This window comes from Coregonus clupeaformis, chromosome 17 (genome assembly GCF_020615455.1).
Source record: "Coregonus clupeaformis isolate EN_2021a chromosome 17, ASM2061545v1, whole genome shotgun sequence".
Taxonomy (NCBI): Eukaryota; Metazoa; Chordata; class Actinopteri; order Salmoniformes; family Salmonidae; genus Coregonus; species Coregonus clupeaformis.
The window spans coordinates 30,481,558-30,508,049 of NC_059208.1; the positions used below are offsets into that span (position 1 = coordinate 30,481,558).

At 46.1% G+C, this 26,492-nt stretch overlaps 1 protein-coding gene across 2 annotated transcripts in view; it reads right to left on the reverse strand.

The window, feature by feature from the left end:
- The window catches only part of cdkal1 (CDK5 regulatory subunit associated protein 1-like 1), a 649,501-nt gene that overhangs the window by 396,238 nt on the left and 226,771 nt on the right, over positions 1 to 26,492 (reverse strand). For both annotated transcript variants that reach the window (XM_045226277.1, XM_045226278.1), the window contains exon 8: positions 3,010 to 3,113. In XM_045226277.1, the coding sequence (XP_045082212.1) occupies positions 3,010 to 3,113 (104 nt within the window). The remainder of the gene's footprint in view (positions 1 to 3,009; positions 3,114 to 26,492) is intronic.

The window sequence follows — 26,492 nt, forward strand, 5'->3', positions numbered from 1 at the left end:
GAGAGAGTGACAGGGTGATGGAGGAATTGAAGGAGAGAGTGACAGGGTGATGGAGGAATTGAAGGAGAGAGTGACAGGGTGATGGAGGAATTGAAGGAGAGAGTGACAGGGTGATGGAGGAATTGAAGGAGAGAGTGACAGGGTGATGGAGGAATTGAAGGAGAGAGTGACAGGGAGATGGAGGAATTGAAGGAGAGAGTGACAGGGTGATGGAGGAATTGAAGGAGAGAGTGACAGGGTGATGGAGGAATTGAAGGAGAGAGTGACAGGGTGATGGAGGAATTGAAGGAGAGAGTGACAGGGTGATGGAGGAATAGGTCACATTCCACCTCAGAGCTTAGACTGTCTCGTCTCCAGTCTCCTCTGTCCAGGCACTGCTCTTCCAGGTGTCGTTGAGCAGCTGTTAATCGTGCGAGGATTAACCTGTTTTCTCTACAGGTCAGACAGATAGAGCTCAGCTCTGCTGTTAGTGGGCTGCAGCTGCCTGCTCTATGTACACACACACACCTATGTACACACAAGGCCATTTTTGTAAATAGCCACCAGCTACACACAAACAGTATTAGTTTGTCTTCCAGTCCAACTCAGTGATAAACACAACATGATGTGTTGCTTAACAGTCAACACAGCTTCAGTGTGACTGACTGATACTCGTGCCAAACCAGAACTTCCTCTTTTTAATCAGTTGATGGTTCTTTTTAAAAACAGACCAACGGTTTGTTCCCTTCTTGTTTCCGCAGCTCTAACTGTTGATGAGCTCTGGGCTTCTCTTTTTCTGTCCCGCTCACGTCAAAAACAACTTCTGCTGTCAGGATCTTTCACACACGTTATCATACACAGTGTCTTTTCTCAGGAACAGTTAAACAAACACGTCGTATTACAAGTGACACTAAATAACTGTGCTTTCCATATTTGGAGAACATGGTGTATTTTAAGGATATGTAGCTGTTCTTTTAGTCAGTGGAACACTGACATTGTCTGGTCAACCTTATGTACTTTAATTACTTGATGTATTGCACATTTAAACATTAATAACATTCACATTATGAAACTGCCACTTACAGTGGAGTACTCATATAGCAACAGCCTTCACATATACAGTAGCAACAGCCTTACACATGTAGCAACAGCCTTCACATGTAGCAACAGCCTTCACACGTAGCAACAGCCTTCACACGTAGCAACAGCCGTCACACGTAGCAACACACGTAGCAACAGCCGTCACACATAGCAACAGCCTTCACACATAGCAACAGCCTTCACACGTAGCAACAGCCGTCACACGTAGCAACACACGTAGCAACAGCCGTCACACATAGCAACAGCCTTCACACATAGCAACAGCCTTCACACATAGCAACAGCCTTCACACATAGCAACAGCCTTCACACATAGCAACAGCCTTCACACATAGTAACAGCCTTCACACATAGCAACAGCCTTCACACATAGCAACAGCCTTCACAGCTTCACACATAGCAACAGCCTTCACACATAGCAACAGCCTTCACACATAGCAACAGCCTTCACACATAGCAACAGCCTTCACACATAGCAACAGCCTTCACACATAGCAACAGCCTTCACACATAGCAACAGCTTTCACAGAAGAAGAATAAAGCTGACCTAGCTAACACAGCCTATCCCCTGTAAGGTCTGTAGGTCAGACGTGCTTTCTATAAACTATCAACTTGCCCTGGGCTTTGCTGGAGCAGTGACAAACTGATCCCCAGTAAGACATCTGTTGCCCTGGCTGATATAGGCAGCCAATTCCCTATATAGTGCACTATATTTCACCAGAGCCCGTAGAAGAAGTAGTGCACTATAAAGGGAATAGGGTGCCATTTGGGACGCGTCCATCCTCTCCATCCAAGAAAACACTACCATGTGTTCAGATGACCCCTTCAGACAAACAAAACCACTGTGTACTTGAGATACATCAATAAACAGCATATTCCTCTTAGTTTATGATTTAACTCTTATCTGCACTAAGACGACTCTTAGGACTTTTATATGGGAAAAGAGATGAAAAAACAAGCAGTGTTAAGAGCTTAAAACTGTATATGAATTAATCTTCATCATGGGCTCAGAGGGGAGACGGTCTTGCTTTTTCCATGTAATAATAGCGATGCCTGAGCCTGGCATTATGTGATAAGCAACAGTATTAGGCAACACTGTAATAATGTGCTATACCTGGACAAAAAAACACTAACTGGAAGCATACATGTCAATACATCCAGTGAACTGCTAGGAGCTAAGCTCTCCCCCTCTCCCTGATAACGGCCTGACACAAGGATTGGCTGGTTAACCTGATTGGTTGGGTACGATTACAGAACTGTCCTATCTCTGCTCTGTGACTGGCAGGCAGACAGTGTTGCTGACAAACTCCAGACAGAGAGACAGTTAATTACTAATGCTTTTGGGGACGTGTGTCCGTCTGTCTGTCTGTCTACCTAAATAGAAGCATAATGAAACATGTCTGTCTGCGTGGAGGCATGATGAAATCAGCTATCCAATCAAGACAGATTAACAGACGGTTGCCAAAGAGAGCATTAAAGGGACCTGTCATTCCATTGGCTCTGAACTGGGCTTGATGTTGAAAGAAAGTGTTGGCAGTTACTACAAATAAAACCATATAGACAGTGAGGAAGTCTGTCTGCCGTTAGTTAGCAGTGGTGTGTTAGTACAAGACATGACAAATGATCTGTCTCTACGTATCTTCTTGTGCTTGTTACATGTGGGTTGAACGAAGCATAGCAGTGGTGGTGTTGGACGTGGTATATTCACCTTGGAAGGACTGTCTAAAAATAAAAGTGAAAAACTGTATAGATGGTGGGTGAAGAAGTCAATGTGACTAGTAGTGGTGTATTAATCATCAGACATGATCACGTTCTGGCTAGATCTCCTGGTGCCATCTCCAAAAAAGAGTTGGCAGTCACTGAAACTAAAAGAAGGACGTTAAAGTCAGTGTGCCTCGAGCAGCAGTGTGTTGGACGGCTGTAGACTCACCTTGGAAGGACTGTCTGGCTCTCTCTACTAGTTCCTCTATAGGGTAGCTGGCCAGGTCTCCTCTAGCATGCTTGGTTTTACAGTACGTACACGCATTCAGACAACTGGAGAGGGAGAGAGAAGAGAGGACGGGTCCTCAGTTAGGCTACCTATATCTGATTTCCACAGACTAGTGAAGTTTAACAGTAGAACCGCCAGGACTTGAGTCATACAAGCAGCAGCCAATGAAGCCTTTTGAACGTCTCCATTTTAAAGGTCTGGAGGTGTTGTAGACGACAAGCCTCAACAGCAGGGAGTGTGTGATCAGGTATATGACCAACCAACACCTCTCCACCAGGCAATCGTATGGTTCATTACGTTATTCTGAGGCCAATAGCCTCTTAACTAAACTTTATAATATAGAGAAGAACATATCTGAAGAGGAAAGGGAATCAAGTTTAACACAATCTTTTGAGTGGTATAGTTGGTTGTTTTTCCCCTCATCAAGGGTTCTTTTGATGTGAGTGCCGAGGTGGACAAATGCTTTCCTTTCAGACATGATCAATTGTTCTGTCTCTCTCTCTCTCCCCCCGTCTCCTTCTGCTTGTTATATTTGCTGTGAAGTGAAGCTGAGAGGAGAAAAGCACAGCACAGGAAGGCAGGTTCCCATTCCTTAGTGTCTGGCTGGCTGGTTGACTGACTGACTGAATTCCTCTGTGGCTGGCTGGCAGGCTGACTGTTTAGCCGAGACGCTTAGGGCTTTTTTTTAGTTCTCGGCTTTTATGTTCCCCTGATGAGCTGTGTCCGGCTGAGTTCAGACAGCGATGCCAAACTACAGCTCACACTGTACACACACACACACACACACACACACACACACACACACACACACACACACACACACACACACACACACACACACACACACACACACACACACACACACACACACACACACACACACATCCAAGAGCAGGCCGTGCCAAAACTTTGACATGGCGGTATAATGGCTGGAAGAACGGACGAGTGGAAGAGGGGATGAAGGAGGGAGGGAGACAACGGCTGTAGCATCATTACCTTTATTCCACACAGATCCTCCCTCCCCCCGTCCCTCCCTCCCTCCGTCCACTATAGCAGCCACCAACACACAGCGTAGTAACAAAGCCTGTGCTGCTGGTTCTAGGGGTGTCTGGCTTTGACGTGCCGAGCTGCTGGGATTCAGGAGATCAATGATGCTACTGCTTCTGTCTCACCTTAACCCGGGGTTGGGACAGGAAGAAGGCCAAACTTATAATAATAATAATAATAATATGCCATTTAGCAGACGCTTTTATCCAAAGCGACTTACAGTCATGCGTGCATACATTTTTTTGTGTATGGGTGGTCCCGGGGATCGAACCCACTACCTTGGCGTTACAAGCGCCGTGCTCTACCAGCTGAGCTACAGAGGACCACAACTTGTCAAACTTGTCTGTCTTTCATTGATTTAAAGACAGCCAGAGAAAATTAATAAATGTAATAAAACAGAAATGATTCAAGCTGGCTGGTAAAGCAATTTTATATATATTTTTTTACAGGGATAAAACAAATTTTCCCATTCTGAAGACTTTGTAAGCAAGGTTTTTGAGACCATGCATATTTCTATATGGTATGTATTAGGCCTCATCTTGGGAGGGATAAAGACTAGGTTGACTCCAGAACAAACAGTCTAAACCCCCCTATCAGTTAAGAAGACTGGGTTGGAGTAAACAGGGTTTGGGAATATGCTCCAGGGCAAACAGTCTAACACCCCCCTAACAGTGAAAATACAAAATAGTATTTTACAAACCAAACCATTATAGTTCTCAGTGAACTAGCATCACATCGGGCTTCACACATGCCATTAATGATCTAGTCTCACAGAGTAACAATGAGACAACCAGAAATAGACATAGCCTTCCCATCCGTGACCAACTGATAACATTCAGGCTTCAGTCTGCTCCAGTCTCATAGAAGAACAACACATTAATATGTTACTAAGAATAAACCACTATTCACTAAGTTGGAAAAACCAATAGTGTTGTTTTTATACAGTGCTGTAATCGTGCATTTATAATCGCTCTCAAAAAAGATGAGAGAGAGAGAGAGAGAGAGCGAGAGAGCGAGCGAGAAAGGGAGAGATTTAGTGTAAAGACAAGCATTATAAATGTTTTGGTGGTCCAGTCAGATTTGAGGTGAATGGATGTCTTTGAAAGGAGATCCATCTCCGGCACTTTCCCTGATTAGAATGAGCATTAAAGATGGCAGCTGGGTCACATGACCTGGCCTCAGAGAAAACACTAACAGATGGGGCCCTCTCCCCTCCCACTCTCCCATCTCATCATCCGGTCTCCCCTCTCTAACCCCATCAAAAATCTGTGGGTCTGGCTGCCGAAGGAGTCTACACTCCTCCTCCCTCCTGTTTCTCCCCAGCCCCCTCTCTCCCCCACCCCTCAACACCCCTACTCCCCCCTCTGCCCCGCAGCCTCCTCCTTATAGGCTTGTACCCTTGTCTCCCCCGGCCCCCATACATCTACACCAGGGGTCTCTGGTGTTATAGGCTTGTACCCTTGTCTCCCCCGGCCCCCAGACATCTACACCAGGGGTCTCTGGTGTTATAGGCTTGTATCCTTGTCTCCCCCGGCCCCCAGACCTCTACACCAGGGGTCTCTGGTGATATAGGCTTGTATCCTTGTCTCTCCCGGCCCCCAGACATCTACACCAGGGGTCTCTGGTGTTATAGGCTTGTATCCTTGTCTCCCCCGGCCCCCAGACATCTACACCAGGGGTCTCTGGTGTTATAGGCTTGTATCCTTGTCTCCCCCGGCCCCCAGACCTCTACACCAGGGGTCTCTGGTGTTATAGGCTTGTATCCTTGTCTCCCCCGGCCCCCAGACATCTACACCAGGGGTCTCTGGTGTTATAGGCTTGTATCCTCGTCTCCCCCGGCCCCCAGACATCTACACCAGTGGTCTCTGGTGTTATAGGCTTGTACCCTTGTCTCTCCCGGCCCCCAGACATCTACACCAGGGGTCTCTGGTGTTATAGGCTTGTATCCTTGTCTCCCCGGCCCCCAGACATCTACACCAGGGTCTCTGGTGTTATAGGCTTGTATCCTTGTCTCCCCCGGCCCCCAGACATCTACACCAGGGGTCTCTGGTGTTATAGGCTTGTACCCTTGTCTCTCCCGGCCCCCAGACATCTACACCAGGGGTCTCTGGTGTTATAGGCTTGTACCCTTGTCTCTCCCGGCCCCCAGACATCTACACCAGGGGTCTCTGGTGTTATAGGCTTGTATCCTTGTCTCCCCCGGCCCCCAGACATCTACACCAGGGGTCTCTGGGGTTATAGGCTTGTACCCTTGTCTCCTCCGGCCCCCATACATCTACACCAGGGGTCTCTGGTGTTATAGGCATGTATCCTTGTCTCTCCCGGCCCCCAGACCTCTACACCAGGGGTCTCTGGTGTTATAGGCTTGTACCCTTGTCTCTCCCGGCCCCGAGACATCTACACCAGGGGTCTCTGGTCTTAATGTGATATAGGCCAGCAGTTGTGGCTATAAGTGGATCAAACCCCTAGTATTCCCAAGAGACATGAAGGCTGACTGTCTCCATGCCAGTGATGTTTCCACATCACAACAGTCATTCTGATGACGCTGACAGGACGTGACACCAAGAAGAGAGGAGACCTGTATAGTGTACTGTATAGAGCATAGTGTAGGAGGAGACCCTGGATCAGATGATAGTAATAGGGTATAGTGTACTGTATAGAGCATAGGGTAGGAGGAGACCCTGGATCAGATGATAGTAATATGGTATAGTGTACTGTATAGAGCCTAGTGTAGGAGGAGACCCTGGATCAGATGATAGTAATAGGATATAGTGTACTGTATAGAGCATAGTATAGGAGGAGACCCTGGATCAGATGATAGTAATAGGGTATAGTGTACTGTATAGAGCATAGTATAGGAGGAGACCCTGGATCAGATGATAGTAATAGGGTATAGTGTACTGTATAGAGCCTAGTGTAGGAGGAGACCCTGGATCAGATGATAGTAATAGGATATAGTGTACTGTATAGAGCATAGTATAGGAGGAGACCCTGGATCAGATGATAGTAATAGGGTATAGTGTACTGTATAGAGCCTAGTGTAGGAGGAGACCCTGGATCAGATGATAGTAATAGGATATAGTGTACTGTATAGAGCATAGTATAGGAGGAGACCCTGGATCAGATGATAGTAATAGGGGTATAGTGTACTGTATAGAGCCTAGTGTAGGAGGAGACCCTGGATCAGATGATAGTAATAGGATATAGTGTACTGTATAGAGCATAGTATAGGAGGAGACCCTGGATCAGATGATAGTAATAGGGTATAGTGTACTGTATAGAGCATAGTATAGGAGGAGACCCTGGATCAGATGATAGTAATAGGGTATAGTATGACTGTATAAAGCCTAGTGTGAAAAAGGCTCTCAACTGATATCTATTTACCACAGACTTTACTGAGTTGATATACTGTTTTCAATGAAAATATGTAAGTAATATGTGTATGCAAGCAAACATACAACCTTTACTGTAGATTGTTGTCCTGATAACGTCTACATTACTACCTTTACTGTAGATTGTTGTCCTGATAACGTCTACATTACTACCTTTACTGTAGATTGTTGTCCTGATAACGTCTACATTACTACCTTTACTGTAGATTGTTGTCCTGATAATGTCTACATTACTACCTTTACTGTAGTTTGTTGTCCTGATAATGTCTACATTACTACCTTTACTGTAGTTTGGTTGTCCTGATAACGTCTACATTACTACCTTTACTGTAGTTTGTTGTCCTGATAACGTCTACATTACTACCTTTACTGTAGTTTGGTTGTCCTGATAACGTCTACATTACTACCTTTACTGTAGTTTGTTGTCCTGATAACGTCTACATTACTACCTTTACTGTAGTTTGTTGTCCTGATAATGTCTACATTACTACTAGATAGAGCTACAATATATAAAATCCTACCAGGGAAAAAGTATATTTGTTGAATGAATTACAGCAAGGCAGTACCATGAAAATGTTCCCAGGAAAAAGTTTCAAACTTCTGACGTGATTTTTAGACTTAAAAATATGCAAGTCATTAATTATTTATTACTGTGGAAGCTGTGTGATTTTGGTTATTGACAGACAAACGCATCAGAAAAAGTGGAGCACTTGTTTTAAGGTGCAGCTAGCTTGTTTAGTAGCAGCAGGGTAGCCTGAAGCAGTAGAACTGTTGGGGTCTGTCAACCATCTCTCTACACATCCATCGACACTGACAGACAGGAGCGGTGTCAACCTCCATATTTCTCCTTCTCTCTCTGACTGAATACCTCACGGGACATCCCACAACTCTGACAGGAACATCTAAGACTATCAGAACCGCAGCGGTTTCAACAGAACTAGGCCAACGGGACCAGAATCTCACTGTATTAACTTCCAACACTAGCTTGGGATGAAAATAAAAATAAAACTTGCTTGTGATTGTATTATTGTTTTAAAAGACATAACTAGAGACCCTGGAGAGGAATAGCTTGTGATTTCATTGTATTACTGTTCAGTAATGTAGGCTTACTCTCCAAACGAGAAGCCCTTATAGACACCTGCAGTAACTCATGTCTAATTTCTTAATGCCTGTAGTCTGAATGCCTCTTGCTGTGTTGCTGTGTGACCATCTCCTCTAACATTAATTACACATGGTGTGTGTGAGGACAACATACTTCATCATTACGACATACACACACACACAGGACAATGTACTTCATCATTATGGCTCTGAGGCAGGGAGGATGTCTGGGCCCCTGGTGTAACAGCACACATCTTTACCTCTGTTGCACACACAAACACACACACACACCTCTTCTTTGTTAGCCCGTCAACACTGCAGATGATGGGGATACAACAGCTCTGGCTCCCCCGATAGACTCCTGGTCCCTCAATATATTAATTTGGGCCCCTGAGTGGAAACCTGCACTAAATTACACTGACCCCCCACCAGCAGACACACACCCAAGAGGCCACTCCTAGGAGCTGCTGCCTCCCAGACCGGGTTCAAATACTATTTGAAATAATTTCAAATACCTTATTGGTGCTTAATTAAGCTGAAACAAATAAAACAGTCCCAGAACTGTAAACTCCACCCATCTCGCATTACAGGCAGGCTGGAGGACGTGCTGAAAGATTTCAAATAGTGTTTGAACCCAGGTTTGCTTCCCTATGAGCAGGAGAGAGCTGAGGAAAACACTAGGCCCTAAACACTAAGCCTGTGATTAGCATTTGAACTGAGCGTTTCTTCTCCATTAATTGGAAAGCAGCTGAATCTATCGGCATGTATTGTGTATAATGCTTTTATTTAGAGACATTAATTAAACATTTGGTTTGAACTTGAAGAGAAGTTGCAGGAGCTCATGGTATTGTTTGTTAGGTTGTTTGTGTAGACAGGACAAGGAGGGTCGAGTGAATATTGAACCCAACACACAAAGTATAAACCAATTAAGTCCTTTATAAAGAGGCTCCTCAAAGTCAAAGTGGAATAAAACACTAAAAGACTCCCACTGTTGGAATAAACAAACAAATAGGATACTATTGAGTTTAGCCTGAAAGGCAGCAGGTCCATTTGAGAAATAATTTTCATTCAAAAGTCTAAGTAGGCTTCTGAGTCTGAGAAAACACAGGGGAGTGTCTGTGTAACTGTAAGAGCTCAAAAGTCATCCAAGGACACATACATAGCAGATCTCACCACACTAACCATAGCTTCAACAGTTCAACCACTTCTGTTGGTTTGGCAATACAGTATTGAATGGAGCTAGGAAAAAGCATTTAGCTGCACCTGCGATAACATCTGTAAAATATGTGAACGTGACCAATACAATTTGATATAAAACCACAGTTTTCTGCCTATCAAACACCACACCAGGCCTACGACTGGCTGTCTACCAGTCTGGGCAGGTGAACTAACAGCAGGATCAGTTGAACTCATGAACCTGAGATAATGAAGGAAGGAGTCAGTGTAACAACACTAGCAGCAGAAGCCAAGAAGAAATATAATCACTAGAACAGGAAATCCCATTCAAGTCAATGGGTCTACAGTTCTATTTCTATGGCAGCAGACTGGCCGAGGCCAGTCAACCTACACGGTACAGTACAGCAGCATTCCTTTCACAATGCTCAGACAAGCTGAGGGGAAAACAGAGTGGCTCTGGAGACAAAACAAGAGGCGGCAGCAGTCAGAGAACTCCACGGCCTCACAGTGTGTGTGTAACTTTTACTGGGAACAGATCAGGGGCTGGGAGTGTGTGTGTGTGTGTGTGTGTGTGTGTGTGTGTGTGTGTGTGTGTGTGTGTGTGTGTGTGTTTGTAGCGGCCTCACAGGGAGCATGAAGCACGAGACTAAATACAGAGAGAGTTCATTAGGTCAGAGACAAAGACATGATTCAACACTGGAGACTGGGACGCTGCACAGATACACAACTTGGGACAGAGACAGATGGAGGCAGACAGAGAGGGAGGGGGAAAAAGACAGTGAAAGAGGCAGCGAGAAAGAGGGAGAAAAAAGCGAGAGAGAGAGAGAGAGAGAGAGAGAGAGAAGAGAGAGAGAGAGAGAGCGAGAGAGAGAGAGAGAGAGAGAGAGAGAGAAGAGAGAGAGAAGAGAGAGAGAGAGAGAGAGAGAGAGAGAGAGAGAGAGAGAGAGAGAGAGAGAGAGAGAGAGAGAGAAGAGAGAAGAGAGAGAGAGAAGAGAGAGAGATAAGAGAGAGCGAGAGAGAGAGAGAGGAGAGAGAGAGAGAAGAGAGAGAGAGAGAAGAGAGAGAGAGAGAAGAGAGAGAGAAGAGAGAGAGAAGAGAGAGAGAGAGAGAAGAGAGAGAGAAGAGAGAGAGAGAGAGAGAGGACAGAGGTTTGCCTGGGGAGCAGATTAGGGTGGCTTAGCTTAGAGCATTAGAGTAACGAGACTGGGACGCCCTAAACTGAGGCCTTTTGTGCCAGGGTGGCCTTAACCAGTTTATCCAGGCTTAATCTGCAGCTGATCTCCTACTTCATCACAGCTTTAATTACACTCTATTACAGTAGAGAGACTCAGACCTACTGAGACCCCCCCACCACACACCCACACACACACACACACACACACACACTAGGGCTGGGAATTGCCAGGGACCTCACGATACTATCACTATACTTAGGTGCCGATACGACATATATTACAATTCTCAAGATTCTATATGTATTGTTATTCGATACTACGATTTGATTGCAAACTGTAGAGTGTGAAAAACCCAGCAGCATTGCAGTTCTTGACCCACTCAAACTGGTGCGTCTGGCACCTACAACTTAAATATTTTGTCTGGCACGCACACAATCCACGTCTCAATTGTCTCAAGACTTTAAAATCCTTCTTTAACCTGTCTCCTCCCCTTCATCTACACTGATTGAAGTGGATTTAACAAGTGACATCAATAAGGGATCATAGCTTTCACCTGGATTCACCTGGTCAGTGTGTCATGGAAAGAGCAGGTGTTGCTAATGTTTTGTACACTCAGTGTATGTCATTGGCATGCCAGAGACAAAAACTAAAGTGGCGTTGGTGGTTGGTGTTATTGGAGAGTTCAGATTTCTCATGAAGCAGAGTTTTGCAATTGTTTGAACTTTCACTTGGGAGTTGAGGACAAGGGTGGGGAGTTGAGGACAAGGGTGTGTACTCCAGATCTCCATCTTTCCGTTAAGGCATGCAGCCAGGGAAAATCACCCAGAGCAGAGTGAAAACAAGCCCTTTGTTTTAATGACAGGGATGAGCTCAGAACCATGTTCTGCAGTTATGAATGAAAATGGAGACAGACCCTTATCCTACACATTTAATATTCCTGTTTTTACATCATGACATAATATTCATCTTCAAACCAGATACTATGGGCTGTACTACACAGTACGCATCTTAAGGAGAAGATGGAACTGCATGGGATAAGAGAAGTTTGTGCGCAAAACAGGATTCCTAGAAGTGTATTGAGTTACTTTACATTACAGTATGGAAGAGTTTAAATGGCGCCCTCACAGTGAATTACAGCATTGTGATATACTGTACTACAGTGTAACCAGATGGAATTAATATGGTAAAACGTTAGCATGCACAATATGCTTATAGACCTCTCTCTGCCCTTTATGACAAAGTGACATTTCACAGCTCTCAGATCTCTCAACTTTAAGACAGGGAGAGAGGGGGGAAACTGTCAAACATCAAAGCTGACATTTCCAAGAAACAAAAGTTCACGGGTTGATAGACGTTGACTTCTGTAAGTGTTCTGGAAAAAGTTTTGAGGAGACAATCCCTTCATTCTCCCGAGAGCTTTGCTTTGCAGCAACGTCGATCAGACAGAGTGAGAGAGATAGAAAGGACGAGAGAGAGAGTAGAGAGAGAGAGATGTATTGTTATATATTTTTTCTTCAAGGCCTGTTGGAATGGGCCCCTGAGGAGCAGTGGAAAGGCAGTACAGAGTCTAGCTGACATGATGGAGTAATATACCAGACCAGTAGAATAGGGCTGGGTGTAGAGGGGTAATATACCAGACCAGTAGAATAGGGCTGGGTGTAGAGGGGTAATATACTAGACCAGTAGAATAGGGCTGGGTGTAGAGGGGTAATATACTAGACCAGTAGAATAGGGCTGGGTGTAGAGGGGTAATATACCAGACCAGTAGAATAGGGCTGGGTGTAGAGGGGTAATATACCAGACCAGTAGAATAGGGCTGGGTGTAGAGGGGTAATATACCAGACCAGTAGAATAGGGGCTGGGTGTAGAGGGGTAATATACCAGACCAGTAGAATAGGGCTGGGTGTAGAGGGGGTAATATACCAGACCAGTAGAATAGGGCTGGGTGTAGAGGGGTAATATACCAGACCAGTAGAATAGGGCTGGGTGTAGAGGGGTAATATACCAGACCAGTAGAATAGGGCTGGGTGTAGAGGGGTAATATACCAGACCAGTAGAATAGGGCTGGGTGTAGAGGGGTAATATACCAGACCAGTAGAATAGGGCTGGGTGTAGAGGGGTAATATACTAGACCAGTAGAATAGGGCTGGGTGTAGAGGGGTAATATACCAGACCAGTAGAATAGGGCTGGGTGTAGAGGGGTAATATACCAGACCAGTAGAATAGGGCTGGGTGTAGAGGGGTAATATACCAGACCAGTAGAATAGGGCTGGGTGTAGAGGGGTAATATACCAGACCAGTAGAATAGGGCTGGGTGTAGAGGGGGTAATATACCAGACCAGTAGAATAGGGCTGGGTGTAGAGGGGTAATATACCAGACCAGTAGAATAGGGCTGGGGTGTAGAGGGGTAATATACCAGACCAGTAGAATAGGGCTGGGTGTAGAGGGGTAATATACCAGACCAGTAGAATAGGGCTGGGTGTAGAGGGGTAATATACCAGACCAGTAGAATAGGGCTGGGTGTAGAGGGGTAATATACCAGACCAGTAGAATAGGGCTGGGTGTAGAGGGGTAATATACCAGACCAGTAGAATAGGGCTGGGTGTAGAGGGGTAATATACCAGACCAGTAGAATAGGGCTGGGTGTAGAGGGGGTAATATACCAGACCAGTAGAATAGGGCTGGGTGTAGAGGGGTAATATACCAGACCAGTAGAATAGGGCTGGGTGTAGAGGGGTAATATACCAGACCAGTAGAATAGGGCTGGGTGTAGAGGGGTAATATACCAGACCAGTAGAATAGGGCTGGGTGTAGAGGGGTAATATACCAGACCAGTAGAATAGGGCTGGGTGTAGAGGGGTAATATACCAGACCAGTAGAATAGGGCTGGGTGTAGAGGGGTAATATACCAGACCAGTAGAATAGGGCTGGGTGTAGAGGGGGTAATATACCAGACCAGTAGAATAGGGCTGGGTGTAGAGGGGTAATATACCAGACCAGTAGAATAGGGCTGGGTGTAGAGGGGTAATATACCAGACCAGTAGAATAGGGCTGGGTGTAGAGGGGTAATATACCAGACCAGTAGAATAGGGCTGGGTGTAGAGGGGTAATATACTAGACCAGTAGAATAGGGCTGGGTGTAGAGGGGAACACAGACCTTGGTTCAAATACTATTTGGAATCTTTCTTCTATTACACTCAATTAAGCACTGAAATTATTTTAAATAGCATTTGAACCCAGGTCTGCTGGCTGTATTTAAAAAGTGATGCTGCTCCAAACCCCAGCAGGTGAACATGAATTATCCATTACTCTATGTACCAGACATCAATCAGAGTGGCCCAGCATTACTCTATGTACCAGACATCAATCAGAGTGGCCCAGCATTACTCTATGTACCAGACATCAATCAGAGTGGCCCAGCATTACTCTATGTACCAGACATCTATCATCAGAGAGGTCCAGCATTACTCTATGTACCAGACATCTATCATCAGAGTGTCCCTCACTCACCTATTCTGCCCTCCACTCCTTTAGCCCAACCAAATGTCCATCAATTTCATAGTTTAAGTTGTAATATTTATTTGAGTTGAGGCGAGACTAAACAATCTGTGTGACAGTTTGTTTGCTTTGGAAAATTTGTGGATGGACATGACAGGAGATGGGGCCTAGGTCTGAGAGAATGTGAGAGTGTGTGTGAGAGAGCGAGAGTGAGTGAGTGAGAGTGTGTGTGTGTGTGTGTGTGTGTGTGTGAGTGATTGAGAGTGTGTGTGTGAGAGTGTGTGTGTGTGAGTGAGTGAGTGAGTGAGTGAGTGAGTGAGTGAGTGAGTGAGTGAGTGAGTGAGTGAGTGAATGAATGAGTGAGTGAGTGAGTGAGGAGAAGGGATAGAGGGAGGAGAGGGGATAGTGGGAGGAGAAGGGATAGAGGGAGGAGAGGGGATAGAGGAGGAGAGGGGATAGAGGGAGGAGAGGGGATAGAGGAGGAGAGGGGATAGAGGAGGAGAGGGATAGAGGGAGGAGAGGGGATAGAGGAGGAGAGGGGATAGAGGAGGAGAGGGGATAGAGGAGGAGAGGGGATGAGGGAGGGAGAGGGGATAGAGGAGGAGAGGGGATAGAGGGAGGAGAGGGGATAGAGGAGGAGAGGGGATAGAGGGAGGAGAAGGGATAGAGGGAGGAGAGGGGATAGAGGGAGGAGAGGGGATAGAGGGAGGAGAAGGGATAGAGGGAGGAGAGGGATAGAGGGAGGAGAGGGGATAGGGAGGAGAGGGAGAGAGTAGGAGAGAGGGGATAGTGGGAGGAGAGGGGATAGTGGGAGGAGAGGGGATAGTGGGAGGAGAGGGGATAGAGGGAGGAGAGGGATAGTGGGAGGAGAGGGGATAGAGGGAGGAGAGGGGATAGAGGGAGGAGAGGGGATAGTGGGAGGAGAGGGGATAGAGGGAGGAGAGGGGATAGTGGGAGGAGAGGGGATAGTGGGAGGAGAGGGGATAGTGGGAGGAGAGGGGATAGAGGAGGAGAGGGGATAGAGGGAGGAGAGGGATAGGAGGGAGGAGAGGGGATAGGGAGGAGAGGGGGATAGAGGAGGAGAGGGGATAGAGGGAGGAGAGGGGATAGAGGGAGGAGAGGGGATAGAGGAGGAGAGGGGATCGAGGAGGAGAGGGGATAGGGAGGAGAGGGGATAGAGGAGGAGGAGAGGGGATAGAGGGAGGAGAGGGGATAGAGGGAGGAGAGGGGATAGAGGGAGAGAGGGGATAGAGGGAGGAGAGGGGGGATAGGAGGGAGGAGAGGGGATAGAGGGAGGAGAGGGGATAGAGGGAGGAGAGGGGATAGAGGAGGAGAGGGGATAGAGGGAGGAGAGGGGAAGAGGAGAGAGGGGATAGTGGGAGGAGAGGGATAGAGGAGGAGAGGGGATAGAGGGAGAGAGGGGATGAGGGAGGAGAGGGATCGAGAGGAAGAGAGGGAGAGGAGAGAGGGGATAGAGGGAGGAGAGGGGATAGAGGAGAGAGGGATCAGGGGAGGAGAGAGGATAGAGGAGAGAGGATAGAGAGAGAGGGATAGAGAGGAGGAGAGGGGATAGGGAGGAGAGGGGATAGAGGGGAGGAGAGGGGATGGAGGAGAGGGGATAGAGGGAGGAGAGGGGATAGAGGAGGAGAGGGGATAGGGAGGAGGAGAGGGTGAGGGAGGAGAGGGGATAGAGGAGGAGAGGGGATAGAGGAGGAGAGGGATAGAGGGAGGAGAGGGGATGGAGGGAGGATAGAGAGGAGAGGGGGATGGGGGAGGAGAGGGGATAGTGGGAGGAGAGGGATAGAGGGAGGAGAGGGGATAGAGGGAGGAAAGGGATGAGGAGGAGAGGGGTGGGAGGAGAGGGGATAGAGGGAGGAGGAGAGGGATCGAGGAGGAGGGGGATAGAGGAGGAGAGGGATAGAGGGAGGAGGAGGGGATAGAGGGGAGGAGGGGGATAGAGGAGGAGAGGGGATAGTGGGAGGAGAGGGGATAGAGGGAGGAGAGGGGATAGAGGAGGAGAGGGATAGGTGGGAGGAGAGGGGATAGAGGAGGAGAGGGGATAGAGGAGGAGGGGATAGAGGGGAGAGACTGGGAGGAGAGGGGATAGTGGGAGGAGAGGGGATAGAGGAGGAGAGGGGATAGAGGGAGGAGAGGGGATAGAGGGAGGAGAGGGGATAGAGGGAGGAGAGGGGATCGGGAGGAGGGGGATAGAGGAGGAGAGGAGGAGGAGGGGATAGAGGAGGAGAGGGGATAGAGGGAGGAGAGGGGATAGAGGGAGGAGAGGGGATCGAGGAGGAGGGGGGATAGAGGAGGGGATAGAGGAGGAGAGGGGATAGAGGGAGGAGAGGGGATAGAGGAGGAGAGGGGATAGAGGGAGGAAAGGGGATAGTGGGAGGAGAAGGGATCGAGGAGGAGAGGGGATAGAGGAGGAGAGGGGATAGAGGGAGGAGAGGGGATAGAGGGAGGAGAGGGGATAGAGGAGGAGAGGGGATAGTGGGAGGAGAGGGGATAGAGGAGGAGAGGGATAGTGGGAGGAGAGGGATAGAGGGAGGAGAAGGGATCGAGGAGGAGAGGGATAGAGGAGAGAGGGAGAGGGAGGAGGGGATAGAGGGAGAGGGGATAGTGGGAGGAGAGGGGATAGAGGGAGGAGAAGGGATCGAGGAGGAGAGGGGATAGTGGGAGGAGAGGGGATAGAGGAGGAGAGGGGATAGAGGGAGGAGAAGGGATAGAGGAGGAGAGGGATAGAGGGAGGAGAGGGGATAGAGGAGGAGAGGGGATAGAGGGAGGAGAAGGGATAGAGGGAGGAGAGGGGATAGAGGGAGGAGAGGGGATAGAGGAGGAGAGGGGATAGTGGGAGGAGAGGGGATAGAGGGAGGAGAGGGGATAGAGGAGGAGAGGGGATAGAGGGAGGAGAGGGGATAGAGGGAGGAGAAGGGATAGAGGGAGGAGAGGGGATAGAGGGAGGAGAGGGGATAGAGGAGGAGAGGGGATAGTGGGAGGAGAGGGGATAGAGGAGGAGAGGGGATAGTGGGAGGAGAGGGGATAGAGGAGGAGAGGGGATAGAGGGAGGAGAAGGGATAGAGGGAGGAGAGGGGATAGAGGGAGGAGAGGGGATAGAGGGAGGAGAGGGGATAGAGGGAGGAGAGGGAGTGAGAGTAAGAGGCAGCAGGGAAATGTAATAATCTGTTCAAACCACTGGAGCTGAAAACCAGTCCATACATGTCTTTGATAAACAGAGGGGAGCTGAGCAGTGTGTGTGTGTATTACAGCTCTGTAAAGCAGCAGCAGATCCCGTATCATGTTTTATACAGACACTGTGTCAGGACTAGTCTTAATCTGTGTCCTGACTAGTCTTAATCTGTGTTTGTTTTTCTATATTTAGTACACTACTTTTGAGCAGGACCCATAGGGCTCTGGTCAAAGGTAGTGCAACACATAGGGAATATGGTACCATTCGGGAGACAGCACATACAGTATCTATTTTAGAGACCTGACAGAAGCTAGGTTTCCAGCCAATTGGCGACTGAGTTTCATGCGTATATTATCAAATCTGCATAAAACAATGACCATTTTCCCGCCGGAAATGTTTTTCCATCAAATTGACTTGTTGCGTGATGACGTAGTGCACATAAAAATAACTATATAGAAAAAATATAAGAAATAAGTTAAAACAGGTTTCCATCGCATTTTCAACTCTTCAGATGGTTTTGTCACAAACTGTTGCGATAAATCACAAACCTGACCAACCGGTTCTGGCATGCGCTCTAGACAACAGTTTTCTGATGAAGTGGGCAGTGTAGAATATATGATGAGAGGGATAAGAGCAATATCATTCGTATTTGATAGCCTAATTGGCAGCCAAACGTCAATCATCATGTCACCAGCATTCAAATAATATCCTAGATATTTATTTGAAATTTGCATCAAGCTCACCACCGTCCATCACCACCCTCAAGTTCATCATAACTTATTTCATCTACCTATAAACTCTTATTGCTTTACCACGTCGTAGTGGTAGTACAACGTATCATATCATCGCGTGACTCCAAGTTTACTTTGATATGATGGCTATTATATGAATATTTGCGCATAAAGGCATTTCCAATGCCATTTCTCGAAGAATTAAAAAAGATCCCACCATGTCGAACGAACAAATTGTCAACATTCATTCAATTGAACATTTCTTGCCCATGCGTCACTTTTTTTTATATGTCAGGTAATTCATCCAGGATAGAAACCTGGTTAGAGGCATCAGGGTAGTATTTCAGTAGTAGTAAAACTCTGCAGTAACAAACCTTAAATTACAAGATTAATATCTGATATGCTTACTCAATAAGATCTTATGACAAGTTGAGCTATTGTAATAAATCTTATTTTAATCCAAATGTTAATACCTTTCATTCTGTTCCACTGTTTCCTATCAGTACAAATCTGAGTATGAAAGTTATTTTCTATTCTTGGCCCTCTTTGGAGAGAGTTCAAAGAGAATTGGACATCACGTAGATTCAGCGCATTGTACAAGATGCTAGAGGCCATGACATGATGTGTTAGAACAAGATGCTAGATGTTAGAACAAGATGCTAGAGTCCATGACATTATGTGTTAGAACAAGAAGCTAGAGGCCATGACATTATGTGTTAGAACAAGATGCTAGAGGCCATGACATTATGTGTTAGAACAAGATGCTAGATGTTAGAACAAGATGCTAGAGTCCATGACATTATGTGTTAGAACAAGATGCTAGATGTTAGAACAAGATGCTAGAGTCCATGACATTATAATGTGCCATTTAGCAGACGCTTTTATCCAAAGTGTTAGAACAAGATGCTAGAGGCCATGACATTATGTGTTAGAACAAGATGCTAGAGGCCATGACATTATGTGTTAGAACAAGATGCTAGAGAACATTACATTATGTGTTAGAAAAGATGATAGATGTTAGAACAAGAAGCCATGACGTGTTAGAACAAGATGCTAGACGTTAGAACAAGATGCTAGAGGCCGTGCCATGTTAGAACAAGATGCTAGATGTTAGAACAAGATGCTAGATACTGTGACATTATGTGTTAGAACAAGATGCTAGAGACCATGACATTATGTGTTAGAACAAGATGCTAGAGGCCATGACATTATGTATTAGAACAAGAAGCCATGACATTGTGTTAGAACAAGATGCTAGACGTTAGAACAAGATGCTAGAGGCCGTGCCATGTTAGAACAAGATGCTAGATGTTAGAACAAGATGCTAGAGGCCATGACATTATGTGTTACATTATGTGTTAGAACAGAAAACCAAAGCGCTGCACACTTTAATAAAGGGTAGAATGGTTGCTCATGTTTAAAAAGTTTAGCTCGTATTATTTGTATTATTAATTAGCTAAGTTTAAAGCAAACTTAAGTAGGCCTATGTGCACTTTGTAATTTGAATCTCCCTGGCAATTATACCATATAAATGCACGGTCCTAAGAGTACATTATGGCTGGGACAGAAATAGAACAGGGCAGACCATCAGAAACCATTACTAATGATGGAGTAGTACCCCCGCAGTCACTGGCTGGCTCCATCCATAATTACACCCTATTCCCTACGTAGTGCACTACCTTCGACCAGAGTACTATGGTATGGCAGTAGTAGCTCTGTCAAAAGTAGTGCACTCTATAGGGAACAGGGTACCATTTGGGACGCATTTGGTTTCAGAGGTAGAATCAGGAATTGATTAAAAGGAATTTGGTACAGATGATAATTGCTTCAGATAATAAACGCTGCCACTATCTCCCAGTTATCTCCAAAACAGACTGAATGCTCTCTGATATTACTGCTTTTTAAAGTTAGCTACTACTAACAGAACTAAATGTGCTGATTTCTTCAGAATAAAGTAAGTTCAGATAGAAATGCATTTTATAGAACATATATAATTATCTGTCCTGTAGAGTAGAGTCATTTCAGATCTAGATACTCTATTATATATTTATCTGCAATGTTATAAATGTTTGGGAACAACCACCATTGGGCAGATTCTATGCTTCCATATACATCTGCTAAACACGTGTATGTGACAAATAATATTTGATTTGATTTGATATACAGTGATAGTGAACAGAAAATACCTTCCTAGTGTTTTGACACATCACTGTTTCTGCTGTGTTTCAGCATGTAGGTCTTACGAGATTAAAAAATCAAACTGGAATCATTACATGCTGTGTGTGTGCGCGAGAGCGGGTTTCAGGTGTGCGTGTGTGTTTGTTTGTGAGATGGAATGGCAGCCCCAGCCCCGGCGCTGTGCTGTGCTGTGGTGTGGTGTGGTGTGCTGTGGTGTGGTGTGGTGTGGTGTGGTGTGGTGTGGTGTGGTGTGGTGTGGTGTGCTGTGGTGTGGTGTGGTGTGGTGTGGTGTGGTGTGGTGTGGTGTGGTGTGCTGTGGTGTGTCTGCGAGGCAGACAGAGAGACAGACTAGGCTGATTTGTTACTGCTGCGTCTCCAACTGTTTCCCAGCAGGGCCCACCACAGACAGCTCCATAAATCACCTTCACACACACACACACAACAATTGTTTAATGTTATTGTGTTTGCACATTAATGACAATGTTTGGTTCTATTGGTTCTGACTAGAAGGTTCTATCTACGCAAAGCATAGTTCTGAGATATTGAGCATTAAAGTTCACATCCCAGATCTCAGAACTGTTTTGAAGTGTATTCTTCTTTCATAACCCATTACGGTACTCACCTTAAAAAGGTACCTAATGTGCAGAGTATCACAATTGTAAATCAGTTTTATTAGGGGGGTGCAATCGCAGATAGAACATTATGGCTCTGAAATGTCAATCTGGGTTCAGCCATAAGATTCCATCTGGCACAGAATGTTACAATGATTTCAATAGAAAAGTACAGACATTTAATGATTAAATAATGAGAATACCTTTCCATCTTTCTAATACCCTTCCTTTTTAATCACATAATCAAATATATTAATTCATGTTCATCACACAATTGTTAAAGTGATACTTCCCTAAAAGGACAAATACACTATATCCTATGGATAACTAGCAACATTGCTAAAGCTTAGCTCTGGATGATTAAACTGATATATTTTTCTGGTCTCTGACACCCAAAGTCAGTAAACTACTTGCTAGTTATCAATAAAAGTATGTAATTTTAGTGAAATAGCCCTTCCATGGAGGTTTTGGCATTGATATACAGTTGAAGTCGGAAGTTTACATACACTTAGGTTGGAGTAATTAAAACTTGTTTTTCAACCGCTCCACAAATTTCTTGTTAACAAACTATAGTTTTGGCAAGTTGGTTAGGACATCTACTTTGTGCATGACACAAATAATTTTTCCAACAATTGTTTACAGACAGATTATTTCACTTATAATTCACTGTATCACAATTCCAGTGGGTCAGAAGTTTACATACACTAAGTTGACTGTGCCTTTAAACAGCTTGGAAAATTCCAGAAAATTATGTCATGGCTTTTGAAGATTCTGATAGGCTAATTGACATAATTTGAGTCAATTGGAGGTGTACCTGTGGACGTATTTCAAGGCCTACCTTCAAACTCAGTGCCTCTTTGCATGGGAAAATCAAAAGAAATCAGCCAAGACCTCAGAAAAGTCTGGTTCATCCTTGGGAGCAATTTCTAAACGCCTGACGGTACCACGTTCATCTGTACAAACAATAGTATGCAAGTATAAACACCATGGGACCACGCAGCCGTCATACCGCTCAGAAAGGAGACGCGTTCTGTCTCCTAGAGATGAACGTACTTTGATGCGAAAAGTGCAAATCGACCTTGTGAAGATGCTGGAGGAAACAGGTACAAAAGTATCTATATCCACAGTAAAACAAGTCCTATATCGACATAACCTGAAAGGCTGCTCAGCAAGGAAGAAGCCACTGCTCCAAAACCGCCATAAAAAAGCCAGACTACAGTTTGCAACTACACATGGGGACAAAGATCGTACTTTTTGGAGAAATGTCCTCTGGTCTGGTGAAACAAAAATAGAACTGTTTGGAGGAAAAGGGGGGATACTTGCAAGCCGAAGAACACCATCCCAACCGTGAAGCACGGGGGTGGCAGCATCATGCTGTGGGGGTGCTTTGCTGCAGGAGGGACCGGTGCACTTGACAAAATAGATGGCATCATGAGGAAGGAAAATTATGTGGATATCTTGAAGCAACATCTCAAGACATCAGTCAGAAAGTTAAAGCTTGGTCGCAAATGGGTCTTCCAAATGGACAATGACCCCAAGCATACTTCCAAAGTTGTGGCAAAATGGCTTAAGGACAACAAAGTCAAGGTATTGGAGTGGCCATCACAAAGCCCTGACCTCAATCCTATAGAAAATGCGTGGGCAGAACTGAAAGTGTGTACGAGCAAGGAGGCCTACAAACCTGACTCAGTTACACCAGCTCTGTCAGGAGGAATGGGCCAAAATTCACCCAACTTATTGTGGGAAGCTTGTGGAAGGCTACCCGAAACGTTTGACCCAAGTTAAACAATTTAAAGGCAATGCTACCAAATACTAATTGAGCGTATGTAAACTTCTGACCCACTGGGAATGTGATGAAAGAAATAAAAGCTTAAATAAATCATTCTCTCTACTATTATTCTGACATTTCACATTCTTAAAATAAAGTCTGGACCCAGACTTCCAAACTTCAGCCCCAACGCATATTTAGAACAAGAGTTTGAGTTGCGTGCAGATCTCAGATCAGTTCCCCCAGGCAGAGTGAGCGAGGTTGATTCAGAACAGAGTCAAGGTAGACAATGACATGATGATTTAGATCAGACTGATAGATCTAACTCTGGACGTGTCATGTCCCTCCTAACACTATGACTTATTTACTTGTATCCATCCATCCCTCTCCTTATATTAATGACAGGCACCTCTCACACTCCACTGACTGACTGTCTGTCTGTATACAACAACCCAGATCTGTCTGTCTGTACACAACAACCCATATCTGACTGTCTGTACACAACAACCCAGATCTAACTGTCTGTACACAACAACCTAGATCTGTCTGTCTGTACAACACAACCCAGATCAGTCTGTACACAACATTTCATGCCTCAATCCCTTCACAGAATTAAACATTCAGCGTGTCTTTGAAGCCTTTTGTCTCTCTCTACATCAGTAACACACACACCTTCACACACCTTCCCTCTCAAGCGTCTTTTCTTTCAACCAACCCGTTTGGGACCAACCGACCGACAAACATGTCATCTCTCTCCTATACATAATTTCCCATAAACTCACTAATGTATATTTTATATCATTAATCTTAGTTGAATCTTTTTATTACTTACTTCACAGAATATCGATGGTCACAACTAGTGTAGCTGTTTCTGAGAGAGCAGGGATTGAGTTTCCTCACCACAGCTGTGTCCCAAACGGCACCCTATCCCCTACATCAGCGTTTCCCAAACTCGGTCCTGGGGACCCCAAGGTGGGTGAGCCTTTTGGTTTTTGCCCTAGCACTACAACACAGCTGATTAAAATAATCAAAGCTTGATGATGAGTTGATTATTTGAATCAGCTGTGTCGTGTTATGGCAAAAAACCAAAAGGTTCTCCACCTTGGGGTCCCCAGGACCGAGTTTGGGAAACGCTGCCCTACCTAGTGCACTACAGTCAGTACTATTATAACATATGCAGAGCTTCAAAACATGATGCTTCCTGTTCTATATCACTTAAATCACTTGAGACTAGATCCAAGTTAAAGCCTATTAAAGTTAAAGATTAATCCTTCCAATAAATAAGTGAAACCAGGTTAGTCTATTCATAAGATATTGCTGTGTCTCAGCCTTCCGTTTTACCATGGACTTGATTAGAAAATATCTTCTGGTTATTTCTGCACACTAAAAAGCAACCAATAACCCTGGAGTACAGACAGGAGAACAGAGTATTACAGTGTATAGACGATATAGTCTATATACGGCTCTGGAGCGGAGGAACCAAAGCAGGTTTCCTTTGTTAGGAAAGAGAGTGCCCTGGCTGCCCTGATTCATCATGAGGCCTCAGCCTTACGTTGCTGTGCTGACCTGGCCTCAGCCTTACCCTGTGGCCTCAGAGGCAAGCCTATACACCCCCCCTGTGGCCTCAGAGGCAAGCCTATACACCCCCCTGTGGCCTCAGAGGCAAGCCTATACACCCCCCTGTGGCCTCAGAGGCAAGCCTATACACCCCCCTGTGGCCTCAGAGGCAAGCCTATACACCCCCCCTGTGGCCTCAGAGGCAAGCCTATACACCCCCCTGTGGCCTCAGAGGCAAGCCTATACACCCCCCTGTGGCCTCAGAGGCAAGCCTATACACCCCCCTGTGGCCTCAGAGGCAAGCCTATACACCCCCCCTGTGGCCTCAGAGGCAAGCCTATACACCCCCCCTGTGGCCTCAGAGGCAAACCTATACACCCCCCCTGTGGCCTCAGAGGGCTGTGTGCGTGTGTCTGCATCTGCATGCGTGTGTGTATGACACCCTGCCTTCCCCCATCTCCAATGCTGCCTGACCGTAGTGACTCACAAAGAGGAGGCACAGACAGACAGAGACAGGCAGACAGAGACAGGCAGACAGAGAGACAGACAGACAGGCAGTCAGAGACAGGCAGACAGAGACAGGCAGACAGAGACAGGCAGACAGTCAGAGACAGGCAGACAGTCAGAGACAGGCAGACAGTCAGAGACAGGCAGTCAGAGACAGGCAGTCAGAGAGACAGACAGTCAGAGAGACAGACAGACAGGCAGTCAGACAGAGAGACAGACAGACAGGCAGTCAGAGACAGGCAGACAGAGAGACAGACAGACAGAGAGACAGGCAGACAGACAGACAGACACAAACAAACAGAGACAGGCAGGCAGGCAGAAGCCTGATAAGGACCATTGTTTGGTTCTCTACCTACCACTACCTTTGGGCCAGGAGCTGTGACCGGGTGAAATCACTCAGGAAGCAGGCCACTGCAGGACCCCTTCTCACACCACACACTCGTTCACTTTCACTATTTTACCCCTTGCTCTCTCTCCCTCAGCTCCCCAACACACTGCTCTCTCTCCCTCTCTCCTCTCCCTCAGCTCCCCAACACACTGCCCTCTCACTCTCTCAGCTCCCCAAAACACTATCCTCTCACTCTCCCTCTCTCTCCTCAGCTCCCCAACACACTATCCTCTCTCTCTCTCTCCTCTCCCTCAGCTCCCCAACACACTATCCTCTCACTCTCTCTCTTTCTCCTCTCCCTCAGCTCCCCAACACACTTCCCTCTCACTCTCTCCCTCTCTCTCTCTCCTCTCCCTCAGCTCCCCAACACACTGCCCTCTCTCTCTCTCTCTCCTCTCCCTCAGCTCCCCAACACACTGCCTTCTCTCTCTCCTCTCCCTCAGCTCCCCAACACACTGCCCTATCTCTCTCTCTCTCTCTCTCTCCTCTCCCTCAGCTCCCCAACACACTGCCCTCTCTCTCTCTCCTCTCCCTCAGCTCCCCAACACACTGCCCTCTCTCTCTCTCTCTCTCCCTCTCCTCTCCCTCAGCTCCCCAACACACTGCTCACTCACTCACTCATATACATTTTAGTCACTCACACACACACCTACCCACATTTCACCAAAGCTACACAACAGGCTCTGGGAAAAGTCTGTGCTTTAAACATTCCCAGTGTAGGAGTCAGACAGTGTAAATAGTTTGTGATAGACATCATGCTAATGGGGGATTGTGGAGAGAGAAGGAAGAGACTGTCTGTGGGAAAAAACCCTGTCTGCATCCCAAATGGCACCCATTTCCCTATGTAGTGCACTACTTTTGACCAGGGCTCATAGGGATGTGGTCGAAAGCAGTGTACTGTGTAGGGAATCGGGTGCCATTCAGGACATACCCTCTTCCTACATTGTTATAGTACAGGGGGAAAAGCTAGCCCTGATACAAACAATAAAATATTAAGACTGATTGTTTAGCCTCAGACAACCACAAAATCCCCCAAACATTGGGAAGTATATTTAGAACGCAGGCTAATCCCTGAAAAGTGGATTCAATGACAATTATGGGAT